This window comes from Oryzias melastigma, linkage group LG20 (genome assembly GCF_002922805.2).
Source record: "Oryzias melastigma strain HK-1 linkage group LG20, ASM292280v2, whole genome shotgun sequence".
NCBI classification, from domain to species: Eukaryota; Metazoa; Chordata; class Actinopteri; order Beloniformes; family Adrianichthyidae; genus Oryzias; species Oryzias melastigma.
In genome coordinates, this window is record NC_050531.1 from 7,823,462 (window position 1) to 7,836,608 (window position 13,147).

At 40.9% G+C, this 13,147-nt stretch overlaps 1 protein-coding gene across 14 annotated transcripts in view; it reads left to right on the forward strand.

Annotated features, from left to right (window-relative positions):
- The window catches only part of si:ch211-285f17.1 (sickle tail protein homolog), a 123,975-nt gene that overhangs the window by 104,506 nt on the left and 6,322 nt on the right, over window positions 1-13,147 (forward strand). For 10 of the 14 annotated variants that reach the window (XM_024279564.2, XM_024279560.2, XM_024279561.2 and 7 more), the window contains 11 exons: window positions 133-237; window positions 668-717; window positions 3,487-3,626; window positions 3,784-3,959; window positions 7,310-7,440; window positions 8,280-8,427; window positions 8,723-9,173; window positions 10,034-10,235; window positions 11,003-11,292; window positions 11,377-11,532; window positions 11,755-11,877. In XM_024279564.2, the coding sequence (XP_024135332.1) occupies window positions 133-237; window positions 668-717; window positions 3,487-3,626; window positions 3,784-3,959; window positions 7,310-7,440; window positions 8,280-8,427; window positions 8,723-9,173; window positions 10,034-10,235; window positions 11,003-11,292; window positions 11,377-11,532; window positions 11,755-11,877 (1,972 nt within the window). The remainder of the gene's footprint in view (window positions 1-132; window positions 238-667; window positions 718-3,486; window positions 3,627-3,783; window positions 3,960-7,309; window positions 7,441-8,279; window positions 8,428-8,722; window positions 9,174-10,033; window positions 10,236-11,002; window positions 11,293-11,376; window positions 11,533-11,754; window positions 11,878-13,147) is intronic. The other 4 variants (XM_024279563.2, XM_024279574.2, XM_024279575.2 and 1 more) reach the window with 2 other exon arrangements.

Below are 13,147 nucleotides of genomic sequence, written 5' to 3' on the forward strand. Positions count from 1 at the left end.
CTGTTTCCTTAACACACCCCACATCCTTCCTAAAGACAAAAGGGGAAAGAGGTTGCTGTGCAATCCATTTACAAAGTCAAAGAAAATCCGCAACAGTGACGGTATGAGCAAAGTTTTCTAATGTTTCTGCAGAGAGCGAATGAAGGCTATGGAGCAACAGATTGCCAGCTTGACTGGCCTTGTTCAGCATGCACTTTTAAAGGGCCCAAACAGTAGTGGCACCAAGGAGCCTGCAAGGTAAGCCATGACAGAACAGGATGGAGTGAGGCGTCCGGGAAAAAACGCCTGGGGGTTCACTTCCAACAGGAAAGGGAAAAAGAGTTTTCCCTGAAACAATGAAAAAGGGTGGGACACACCACCTGGTGCAGAGGAAATCAACAGTTTTGCAGAAAAATAACAGAAGTTTTTGCTGCTTGTAAGCTCTTTGCATTTGTCTGTAGAGCCTCTTTGTCCATTCTTTTTGTTAGTTGGTGTTAAAGTTTTGTGCCTGCAGTGAATTTGTGCTACAAAAACAATGCTTGTTAACCTGATTAACATCACCTTAACCACTCGAGTTTGTCTTAAAAATGTTTTTCCTTTAACTGAACTTCACCAGTACAGTTCAAGTGTCTGGAAATCGTTTTTCTTGTCATTAAAATGATATCCTAATGAATTTGTCTTATCTCAGTGAAAGACCAACGAAGGCTCCATCTCCAGCCAGCAGTGCTCCCAGCTCAGGTTTGTATTTCTGTCTTGTCCAGACAAGCCTGAACTCGGCATTAAGCACAAGCCGTCCTCCTTTCCTTTGCTGTATTTTCTTTTTCCAACCGTCTCGCCAGCACATGCATTTGTAGTTACAAAGTGAGGAGACAATAGCCAACAGAGCTCGCCCAAAAAACCTTCAAAAGCTCCACTGAAAACAAGTTCCTATTAACTCTCAGTTCTGGGAAAGTGATTCAGCGATCTGACGACTGCTGCTGCCAGATCGGCCTCAGATCTGCAACCTCCACCAGCAGAAACACAACACACTGTGTGTGTCTTGAAAGCTAATCCTGGGTATCACGGCGCATTTCACAGGGATTTGCCCTGTTGTGACTAAGAAATCTTCAAAACAACGAAGAAGTTAAAGTCTGTTTTTTGAACTTGCCAGACTTCCAGAGGTTGTTCTGTAGCGTTAACACGCATCTCTTTATTGACATCGGTAGTTTACATTGTAACCGGTATCTCAGGTCTGTGCAGTCGCACAGCAGATGAAGAGATACGATTTTTACGATTACAAACTACAAACATTTTTTTTGTTTGTTTTTACTTACTGAATCTTCTTGTGACAGATTTGTGTCACTATGGAGTTGCTTGAATAAATCAAATTTTGAGTCCTGGGGAGGTTATTGTAGAGATCAGTCACTTCAAGTATCTGGATTTTTTCAAAATAAAATCCAAAAAATCCAAAAATAATAGAAACATTTTCGTAAATTTCTTTTGTATTCCCTTTATTTGGCCTTTAAAGACCCAATCAAATCATCTTTTAATCTATTGTAAAATCATTCCCGGGAATCTTTAATTATGACTATGCAGTTTTTAGCCAAAATAGGAAAAATCTATGTTGTTTTTTGGACATATTTTCTGCAGAGCGGCCGTATTTCATTAGGAATTTGCCAACAAGTTTACAGGCGGGACTGTTTAGTAAGCCACTGCTTATATCCCATCATCCCTTTGTTTGCACTCTCTCCCACTATCTTACAGCCCCTCACAACCCCAAGCTAACATTAGCGGTGCAACAAAAAAATGGCGAGCAATATAAAAAGCTATCCAGGCGTACCTTTTTGAACCAGATGAAAGCTCAGATGAAGAAAATGAAGACGATAATGAATCTATTTGTCTACATATGGATGCATCAGAATGGAGCAGAGCAGTGAGACTTTGGCTCAGCCTTTTGCTGCATCATAAGAGTATTTTTTTTTTCAAAACTAATTTTTCATCTGCTGCCGATTCATCTTGATTTCAGTAAAGAAATCTTCAGAAATGCAGTTTTAATCTTAAATTATTTTATATACGTCCTAAAAAATGCTACAAGAATATGTTAAAAACACAGTTTTTATCAGGTCTTTAAACAAAATGTAGATTATAATTGTCATAAAAGAAGATGAGAGTAATTATTTGGTTTTAGAACTAGTAACATTATATTAATTACATTTCTTTTTTCTATAATTATGAAAGAAAATCCTTCTAATTTGAATATATTCCAGCACAAAAAAAGATTACCAGTGGCAGAAAATTAGAACGGCATTGTTTACAAAATAATTTTTTTATAGTTTTAAATGCAATAGCCCCTCTAAATTGATCTGAAAGATATAATAAACATGGTTTCACAGGGTTAAATACAATAATAAAAACAAATTGTTCTTGTTTTGCCATTAAGTTAACATTTTTTTAAGAAAAATTAAATCAGCTTTTTGCAGAACCAGAAAACGTTTGAAATAAACAGATTTTTTGAGATCTTAAGGATGTTTATCTTTCTAAATATACGCCTAATTTTGAGTTTTATGATCAAAAACTATTTCGTTTGAAGAAACCAGCTGTGTTTTCTCTGCCATTTCTCTGCTCTTTAAGTCCATGCACATACGTCAGTGATTGCAGACGTTTAATGCCTTTTCATCCAAGCCAAAACCATTGGGTTAATTGGTTTCCATGGTTTCTTCCTTTTGCATCTCTAAAAGGTGGCTGACAGATATTTCAAAGCTGCAGCCAGTCTAATTGTTTCATGTCTGTGTTTTTGCATTTTGCAAAAGAATAATTCCAGAGATATTTAATTATTAGGTTCGACAAAGACTTGAACAGAAACATGAGTTTATGTGTAGAAAAAACAAAATCAAAAGCTGGCATTTCCATTAGTTTAAAGGTTGTATCTGTCAGGATAATGACAAAGTGCTTAAAAATAAAACACAGAAGCATTTTGAAAAATATCCTGTGGACTTTTAGTGCAGAGGAGTGAATATATTTGATTGACTGATGATGAAAAAATGTCTAAACATTCGAGTGAGTTTCCCACAAGTTCACAAGTTCAGCCAAAACACTCCCAACAGAAAGTGCAACAACCCAAAGGCCACATTCCAGACTATTAGTTTGATAACTGATAACATTCAATTACAAAAACAATGAGATATTATGAATGTTTGCCAGGAAAATTTCCTCTTCCATAGTTTTTATTTGCAAAACAGGTTCTGCACAAATACCAGGATCCCTGGTTGAGTAGTGCCCAGTTGTGGAGGAGTGAGGATTTGGTCTTGTTAGCAGAAATGAGCTCATATTAAGTGAACTAACCAACTATGAACTCCTCTTTATTGCAAAGTACTCGAGAGTAAAATGTGAGGCCGTCTCCATCTGCTAAATGAAATTTGACCACGCAGGAAGACGATGACTCTGAGCAAACCTGCAGGCTTGCAAATGCTGTTTGTCTTTTTTGTGTTTAATACCTCAATCAACAATTTACTTTCTTCTGCTACCCAGGTGGTTCCCCAGACTTGGCTCCGAAACGCAACAAACCCTCATCAGACAAGAGCTCAGCTCCTCTTAAAGTCAACCTCCTGCAGTTCAGGAGGAATGTCTCTGACCTCAGGATGCAACTTTATCAGATGCGACAGCTGCAGGCAAGACCTCTTTGTCCTTTTCCATTGATTTGAGCGGGTGTAAAGCTGAGGCTCAGACTTCCACCTGTGCCCTCATCTGCTTTCTTTATGGGCTCCTATGCTGGTTTGTAAGCCTCCTGAGTCCTATAAGATTTTATTTCCCTGTTTACGTCTCCAGCTCCAGAACCAGGAGACCGTACGGGTGCAGCTGAAGAGAACAGAGCAAGAGATAAGTGTCAAACTCACCGAGGCAATGCGACGTCTGGAAGATCCTGTCCAGAGACAGAGAGCTCTGGTGGAAGAGGACAGGCACAAGTACTTGGGCCTGGAGGAGCATGTTCTCACTCAGCTCAAGTATGATTTATTATTTATTTAAGAAGCGTATTCGATTTTGTGTGATAAATGAGAACAAGAAACAAGTTTGTTAAAGATTTAGATCAAAAGACAAAGGCGCCATGCACAGTTGTGGTGTGCAGCATTAGCAGTGCAGCGTGAGACCGGTGTATTATGTTTCGGTTCAAACAAGCCCCAAAAGCATCTCCTGGCACCGCAGCGCCAAAGATTGATGTTGAGAATGTTTTTGCTGTGCTGCTGAGGCAGATCGGCTTTAATATGCACAAATGGGATCAACCATGCAGGAAGATTTCCATGAAAAGATGGAGAGAATCAGCCCTATTTTCAAAATAAAGCACGACAAGAGGATTTTGAGGTTACCACGGGGGCCACTTGTGTTTTTGCAGATTGGCAGAATTTGCAAAGTTGCTCTGCAGATGGACCAAAAAATGTGTTTAGTGTGGATGTGTAGCTTAAAATGACAACTAATGACAAAACTTTGAAAATCACATTGTTGTCATATAAACATGGCTACTGCATATGCTGGTCAAAAGTGAGGTAGTTTTTGCAGCCTGTTTTGCTTTCCTGCAATTCTTGCTCCTATTTGCAGCTGTTTACCTGAATCAAATGTTTGCAACCCATCAGAAGCTTGAGTTAGGCTACGGTCACAGATTTCATGCTGCCACCCGTTTATTTTGAAAATCAGAATTCTAATAGCGGCAGTCTGGCACCAGTCAGGTGGTCGTCAGGCAGTCGTCTGGGAGCAGTTAGGCGGCAGTCTGGTGGCAGTAAGGCGGCAGCCAGCAGGTCGTCAGGCGGCAATTAGGGGGTTGTCAGGCGGCAGTCAGGCAGCTGTTGGGCAGAAATCAGGCAGCAGTCAGATAGCAGTCAAGTGGCTGTCAAGCAGCAGTCAGGTGACAGTCAGGCGGCAGTCAGGTGGCAGTCAGGTGGCATTCAGGCGGCAGTCAGAGACAGTCAGGCAGCAGTTAAGCGACAGTCTGGTGGCAGTAAGGCGGCAGCCAGCAGGTCGTCAGGCGGCAATTAGGGGGTTGTCAGCCGGCAGTCAGGCAGCAGTTGGGCAGAAATCAGGCAGCAGTCAGATAGCAGTCAAGTGGCTGTCAAGCAGCAGTCAGGTGACAGTCAGGCGGCAGTCAGGTGGCAGTCAGGTGGCATTCAGGCGGCAGTCAGAGACAGTCAGGCAGCAGTTAAGCGACAGTCTGGTGGCAGTAAGGCGGCAGCCAGCAGGTCGTCAGGCGGCAATTAGGGGGTTGTCAGCCGGCAGTCAGGCAGCAGTCAGGTGGCAGTCAGGCGGCAGTCAGGTGGCAGTCAGGTGGCAGTCAAGCATTATTCAGGTGGCAGTCAGGCGGCAGTCAAGCATCATTCAGGTGGCAGTCAGGTGGCAGTCAGGCGGCAGTCAGGCGGCAGTCAGGTGGCAGTCAGGCGGCAGTCAGGCGGCAGTCAGGTGGCAGTCAGGCGGCAGTCAGGCGGCAGTCAGGTGGCAGTCAGGTGGCAGTCAGGCGGCAGTCAGGTGGCAGTCAGGTGGCAGTCAGGCGGCAGTCAGGTGGCAGTCAGGTGGCAGTCAAGCATCAGTCAGGTGGTAGTCAGGTGGCAGTCAGGCGGCAGTCAAGCATCATTCGGGTGGCAGTCAGCTGGCAGTCAGGTGGCAGTCAGGCACTAGTCAGGTGCCTTAAGGCGCCTTGAGGCTTAAGTCTGGTGGTCCCTGAGCAATGGACCTTGCTAGCTCTGCCGGACTCTGGGCAGCGGAGCTTCCTAGCACGCTACTCTCTCCACGGGGCGGCTGGCTAGCATATCCCAATTGGGTCCTACATTTTATGCCCACTTTTAAACCATAGATTTCGTAATAGCATCATCCTCGCCTATTGCTTTACTTTCACTACGCAACCTCAAAGACAAAAATCCTCCGGTTGCCATAAAATGTTAACTTTTTAGTGAAACCTCCACAGCCACTGGGCAAAATGTAAAACACGTCTGCCGCTGTGCGGCCACCTGCCGATTTTGCTGAAAAAAAACATACATTTAGGTCACTGTGTGGTGGCATTTTGGGATATGTGACAGTAGTCTTAACCAATCCAGGTTCTTAACTGATAGCAGGGTTTGAGTATAATTTGTGATCTTAAACTTTAATGCTCATTGTTAGTTTGATCCCAGCAATATGTTGCAATTAACTTACTAAATTACTAAAAATGTTTTTTTCAAAGTTCAGAATGAGATTACAAGATTGCAATATAACTCTTTGTCTGACAGCAGGCCTGAAAACATTTGTCCCACTATGAACTGACAATTTCCCATACAGATGAAACAACATCAAATACCCTTTAACTTTGTACTATTTCTTTGTCTTTAACCATTGTTGTGCATGACTTAGTTAAAGTGGCTCCATCCATGTAAAAGTGTGCCATCCTTCCATCAATTCTTTCCTTGGGCTTTAGAGGTGAGCGCAGACACACCCATGTGGCTCCAGTCGGTGATCTTCCATTTGTAGGAAAATCCCCAAAAGGTTTCATTTTCATGTGCTCACCTGAGCTTTTCCATCCTAAACGCTTCGACAACACCCTCCAAATTACAGTCCGCAGGTTTACACAAGCAGCCAGGACCTGCATTTTAGAGAGGGCAGGCTGGAACAATAGGCCAGACTGTGCAGTAATTATCCTGCTCTTAGTTTAATTTTGTCACTTCAACTTGCCAACAGGAAGCGGTAATTGAATCTTCTTTAATTTGCATGCTTACGAGGCTTGGTGAAGCCTTTGCCATGCGGAATTCTTTTTTTTTAAGGCAGCTCATGGATTTTTAGGAATGAACAAAAGTAGTTTTGGGGGAGATTAAGCTTTATACCTCTCTATCGTGCAACAGCAAACATCGCTCAATATGTGAACATTGTGCTTTAATTCAAGGAATCTAACTATTTTGACTGTTTATATTATCTTAGAGAAGCGTGAATGTCATTATGTGATGACATTTTATCAGAAAAGCCTCAGACTGTTTATTTATTTTTTCATAACAACAAGACAAAAACATGCTTGTATTTTTCTTGGCTTGCATATTACGGAGGTGTCACAGCTGACATCATTGTTGAACACGCCCAGGCTGGTCAGACATATAACATTGCTGACTTGTTGCCAACAATCTCAATTTTGATCACAACTCTTGCCATCAACTTTGCCAAGTGTTCCTTATTATGGGATAAACAAAAATGGATGAATGCCCGCTGCCCCCTAGTGTCTAAAACTAAAAATACATCCAATTGCTGAAGTTTATTTTTCACTCTTATATTAATGTTTGTATTTTCATTATTATTGGTGTTTTTGTGTTATTTATTTTTAATTACCAGTTTTTTTTGTCTTTGTTTGCAGTGAGCTGGAGCACTACGTAGGTTCCCTGCAGAACGACTCTGCAACAGCCAAGAAAGTGGTGACCCTGAAGGATGTAGAGGAAGGAGCGATAACGCTGAGGAAGGTGGGGGAGTCTTTGGCAGGGCTTAAAGGTAAGATGATGCATCTCTTTAATGCATCTTTAGTGGCTTTTTTTTTTACTTTAAAACTTCTAAACGAGATTTTCTTTGTATCTGAAAGCTAAATTTGTCTAGATAGTTAATGATTTTGATCCTATTTGGGGACACCTTTGTAAAAATTGGGTATTTTTGGGAGCAAATATCCTAAAAGGGATTGATTTAAAGAAAAAAATAGACTATTAAAAACACTAACTTACTTAAATCATAATGTTTTTTTGGAAATTGACTTTTTTTGCTGACCAAATTTGACTATCATAAGTGTCTAAATATTCTTAGTTATTTTTATTTTAATTATATTTCCTTGGAAGCATTTTTTCCTCTAATATGGCATTTTTATTGTTATTTTTTTTAAGAATTATTTTTTTATTGATTCATTTTCAAGAGTAAATAATTTATAATCACTCCTAAATAGGTCAATTTTAGTATTTTTTTTGTATTTATGTATTTAAAAGGGGACAATACTATTTAAAACAAAACCACATGGTTAAACAAGACGAAACACATTTTTTTAAAAAGCCAGAATTATCATCTGTGGTCTTCTGGCCATGATGACACAGAAAGCAGCAAAAACACAAAGTACAATAGAAATGTAAAAATGACATACACATTAAAAGCTAATAAAATCTGGAGTGTGCAGTAACTGTACAATAAAATGCAATAGGATTTAAGAGTTGTTTTATTTCAATATACAGGGCTGCTTAGCTAAGTAATCCCAGTTGCACAAACAAAAATAACGAAAATATAGTCTGTTATAGCCTGAAAAAATAGTTCTGGTGACATTTTAACACTTTTCCTTCTCTGGAATTCCTCAGGAGAATTCCCAGGCCTGCAAACCAGAATGCGGGCTGTGCTCAGGGTGGAGGTGGAGGCTGTGAAGTTTCTAAAGGAGGAGCCCCACAAACTGGACAGCATGTTGAAACGGGTCAAGAGTCTGACTGACACGCTCAGCAATCTGAGACGGTGCGTAGAGAAGGGCGCGGGGCTGACGCCTTACAGGATGTGGAGTCTATGTTTGGTTTTATTAGCAAGCTGGTATTCTGCTCATCGAAGGTCATTGTATGTGGATAAAGGAGCGTGCCATGCAGCTGTACATACTTTCACCATCTGTGCTAAACTGATGAGTGAATTAATTGGTTGGTGGTCGCAGCGTCTCATTTCCATATGCACTACTGTTAATCCATAGGACTTTTCATCCCAGAATTTGATCATTTGTCAGCATTATTTCCATCTTACACACCGTTTTCCTACTCTACAGGTGTGCAACTGAGTTTTCTCAGAAAGGACGAGATTGTTCCACTAACGTCCCTGTGGCTAACAGCCCTGACGGCCCTGCAGAAGCATCAGTCCAACCTGGCTCAGCCCCACCAGAACCGCAGAGCTCCACCGTCAAATCGGAGGTGATGCCTTCCTCCCCGGTGGTCATCCATCATGTTCAGAGCTCCCCGGTCCTCATTCAGCAGTCCCAGCAATCTGCAGCTTTGATGACTCAGGCCAGCCCCCCACCCACCCCCAGCCAAACCGTCATCTCCAGCCCCAACCTGAGCAAGACTCAAGGAAGGGAGTCTCCAAAAGCGAACCCGCAGAGTCCTGCTCGCCACAAGAAGACTCTGGTGAATAGTGGCAACGGCACAACTCATCAGGATCTCGTTATCGAGGAGCTCCAGAACAATAAGGAGAAAAGCAAAAACAGAACTGTGTCTATTGAGGTACGTTAAACCAGCGTTCCCCAACTTTGTTGTAGCTGCGGTCCGTCTGTTCTTCCATCCCTGCACTTATCCCTTATTCATTTGCAAAGGAACCTTTCCCGTGACTGAAATGTAACCGAGAGAATCCTCTCGTCTTCAAAACCAAAATATTTTTCAGAATAAAAGATCGTTCAGATGTAGTCATTTTGCCCCTTTACTAAATTTTGCAGCTTATTGATCAAAAGTGTAGCTGAGATAATCCCATTGTTGTTCAAAATAAAAGATTTTTCAAAATAAAAGATTATTAAGCCTCAAAAACAGGGCTGGCCCCAAGCTTAGGCGACATAGGCGGCTGCCTGGGTCACCATCTGCTGAAGGGGCCAATGATTAGGCTATATATTCATGTTTTTTTGTATTTTTTCTTTTGTTTTTTACAGTTTGACACACCACTTATTTTGTGTAAAATGTAAAAAGAATAGGTAAAAATTAAAAACCTAAATAAAATAACTCAATCAATAATTTTGCCTGGTGCAGTATCGCTCCTTACCTGACCCAGCTGCTGTTTAAGCCAGGTGTGTGCGCCATGCATCCCAGTGCCGGTGCAGCTCAAAAAAAAAGAAAAAAAAAAACGTGTATAATTACTTAACAAGTATAATAACGGTTTAATCAATTATTTCTCCACACGGGCTGCATTTCTCCTTCAGAATCTGCTGGAATTACGTTGATAATGTTAAATCAAAGAACATAAACACTGGAGCTCCGGTGTTAAAGGGTTAACTAGCTTATGGTGAAAGACACTATCTATCCATGTCTAAGCTTACTTGTGAATTTTCTTATCTCTGATTTTGTGAATCTGCTGTTTTTCTGTGTAATAACTGTAGGCAGCAGAGAAGGAATGGGAAGAAAAAAGACAGAACATTGGTCATTACGATGGCAAGGAGTTTGAGAAGATCCTCCAGGAGGCCCAGGCCAACATGATGAAGGGAATTCCCAATCTAGACACTGATGAGAACCAACTGCTGCCTCCCGCTGCTGCTGCTGTAGAACAAGGAGACGTTCGTAATCCCCCTGAGTCACCATCAGGTATGTCAAAGTTTGTATCAGATCCCGTAAAACACGTGTCATAGTCGAGGCCTGGGGGCCGAATCTAATTGGGTAATTATATCCGGCCCTCCAGATCATTTTATCTTATTGTTATTAGTGACCTGATGTTATCTTGCACTTATTTCTAACTCATAATTATGTTAAAAAGTTAAGGTTTTAAAGTTTTAAAAATTGGCATTCTGCTGGGTTTTTGGACTATTTTGGCATTTACAAAGATTTTTTAGGGCTATTTTAGACTTTAGCAAGTATTTAAGCTACATGCTAGCTCCTTTTTCTTCTTCTTCTGCTAACTGTTTTGGCTAATTTTGGCTTTTGTTAGTTTTTTTGGCTGTTTTGAAGTTTAGCAATTTTTTCCGCATCATGCTAGCTATTTTGGCTAACTCTTTTTTTTGTTTTTTTGGGCTAATTTGGCATTTAGCTAATATTTTAGCTGGCTATTAGCTTTAGTGTTTTTAGCTATTAGCTTCAGTGATTTCAGCTGTCATCTTCAGTGCTCAATTTCAGCATCTTCAGCTATCAGTACTAACAGTATTGCAGGTAATGTTACATATCTTGTTCATAATTATGTTAAAAAAAAGTTACAGTTTTAAAGTTTTAAAAATGTAGTTTTAGAGCGTTCAGTAAATGTTAATCCTGCTAGGCCCTCGACCTCAGGTGTGTTTTGGTTTTTGACCCCTTCTGCGACTGAATTGACACCCCTGTCGTAAAAAGACGTCTTATTCATGTATTATTTCTTGAAATGACAGAAGAACCAGAATCAACGTCTCCTTCAGACAACCCAGTCAAGAAGGGGCCTGAGAAACCTCCCAAACCTCTAATGGAAAAACCCACCAAACCATCAGTAGAGAGACCCTCCAAAACTGCCACAAAACCAGCAGCCGCCGACGCTTTGACCAAGCAGGGGTCGGACAAGCCGAACAAGTCCCCGCCCCCACCTCCTCCAAGGAAAACCTTTCCAGCCTCCAGTTCAGGAATGACTACGACTCGGTCTGGAGAGGTGGTGTTCACTGCCAGAAAGGAGAGCATATCAGCTCAGGTACAAAAAAAAACGTAATTTTTGGAATGAAAAAGCCCTCTAAACTAGTCAAATAACCTCTTCTGTTTCCATGACTACAATCAGGAGGGTGAGGAAGATGCCCCACCTTCCTCGCCCCAGCTGAAGCCTACCAAAGTCCCACCAGAGAGCAAGACGAAGCCGGCCACGCCTCCCCCCGTTCCTTCTGCTGCAATCGTTGAGGAGGAGGACGAAGGCGACAAAATCATGGCGGAGCTACAGGTGAGTCACATAAAACACAAACATGACCTCAAATCTGAGGAAGGATGGGGAGTTTGATTTCTGCTCTGCGGGGAGGGTGTTGCTTCTTCTTGTGGTGGGGGATTTCTTCAGAACCTTCAGCAGCCATTCCCCTCCCAAAAAAGAAAAAATAAATAAATAAGACCCACCCTTCTCCTCAAGATCCTCGTCCCAACGCCCCTTTCGCTTGTTTCCGCCCTTCAGGTTTTCCAGAAGTGTACAATTAAGGATGTAGGGGGCAAAAATTTGGTAGAACCCGCCCCTCGAATTGAGCCCCAAATCAAAGAGCTAAGACCCGGGGCTTTGCTACCCCTCAAAGAGAAAAAGGTAAAATACTCGCCGTCCCACAGCTGCCCAACTAACTACTTCCCTCTGCAACCAGTTGCTCTCTTATTCCTACAACCCCTGTGCTCCTGCTTTGGCTCAAGAACCTTCTAGATGCTTCCACCAGAACACTCCTTTCCTTGCTGCTTTGGTTTTCCTCTTTTGCTGGAGTTCACATTTTGGATTTTTTTTAAGGATTAAGTCTGCATAAAATTGAGCTTCTGAAAAACTCTGTCTGTTGTATAATGTCTGAATTAGTGGAATCAATAGTCTGATGTCTATTCCTCTAAATAAATAAAGACCTGTAAGCTGCACTGGATCTTACAGGCAATTCAAGCGTCTTCTGTCTTTCTTCAGTGTTCTCAATCATTTGCAATTCAGATAAACATCACAGACAAACTGTTTTTGCAGACTTGGTTCACTAGCGGTCAGTCTGGCCCCCTTTTGCATGCTCCTCTCCTTCACTCATTTCCAGAAGGATTCTTGATTTCTCTTTGTCTTTGCACAACTCCCCCCTCAGTTTGCTTTTTCACATCTTAATAATCACTAAAGATTTTGCACATTTGAAAACACAAATTTCATATTAAGTCAATTTTTATGTAGCAGAACAAAAAAAAATGCTCAGAAATGTTTTAATTGTCTCTCTTGGAGTTCTGTTCCACATTAAAATGCAAGGACAAAACTTATATTTATTTAGTAAGTAATATTAGATAATGCCATTAAATTAAATTATTTCACAATAAGTATAAACAGAGAATCCTGTGTTAGCAACAAAGCTCAATTTCTTGAAAACAGAGTATTTTCCATTATATCACGTGTTTTTAATACATTTTAAACACTTGTTTAAAATGAAATTTCCAAATTACTTAGTGTCAAAAAAACCCGTGAGCTTGTTGTTTTGTGCATTTATGTTCTACAAGTAAGAAAAAAAGCATTTTTTATAGCTAATATTTGTTATTAGGGTGGAAAATATTTTGTCTTATCAGTATTTTTTTTAATTCTGGAACGTTTGTCAGTATTTTTTTAGAAACTAAATCAAACAAGGGGAAAAATGAGCTCTTTTTAGGGGTTTGACTGTTTAGGAATGAAACAAACATTAGTGTTAGTGAAAAAGAAATTGTGTAATTAACAAAGAAAATTTCTCAGTTTTTGAAACATTAAAACTGAGATATTTTGGAAAATATTTTCTTTGTAGGGTTGCAGTCTAACTCGCTTCGATGGAGTATTAGGGCCGCCATGAAATTAATCATATAGATAAACATATGAGACAAAA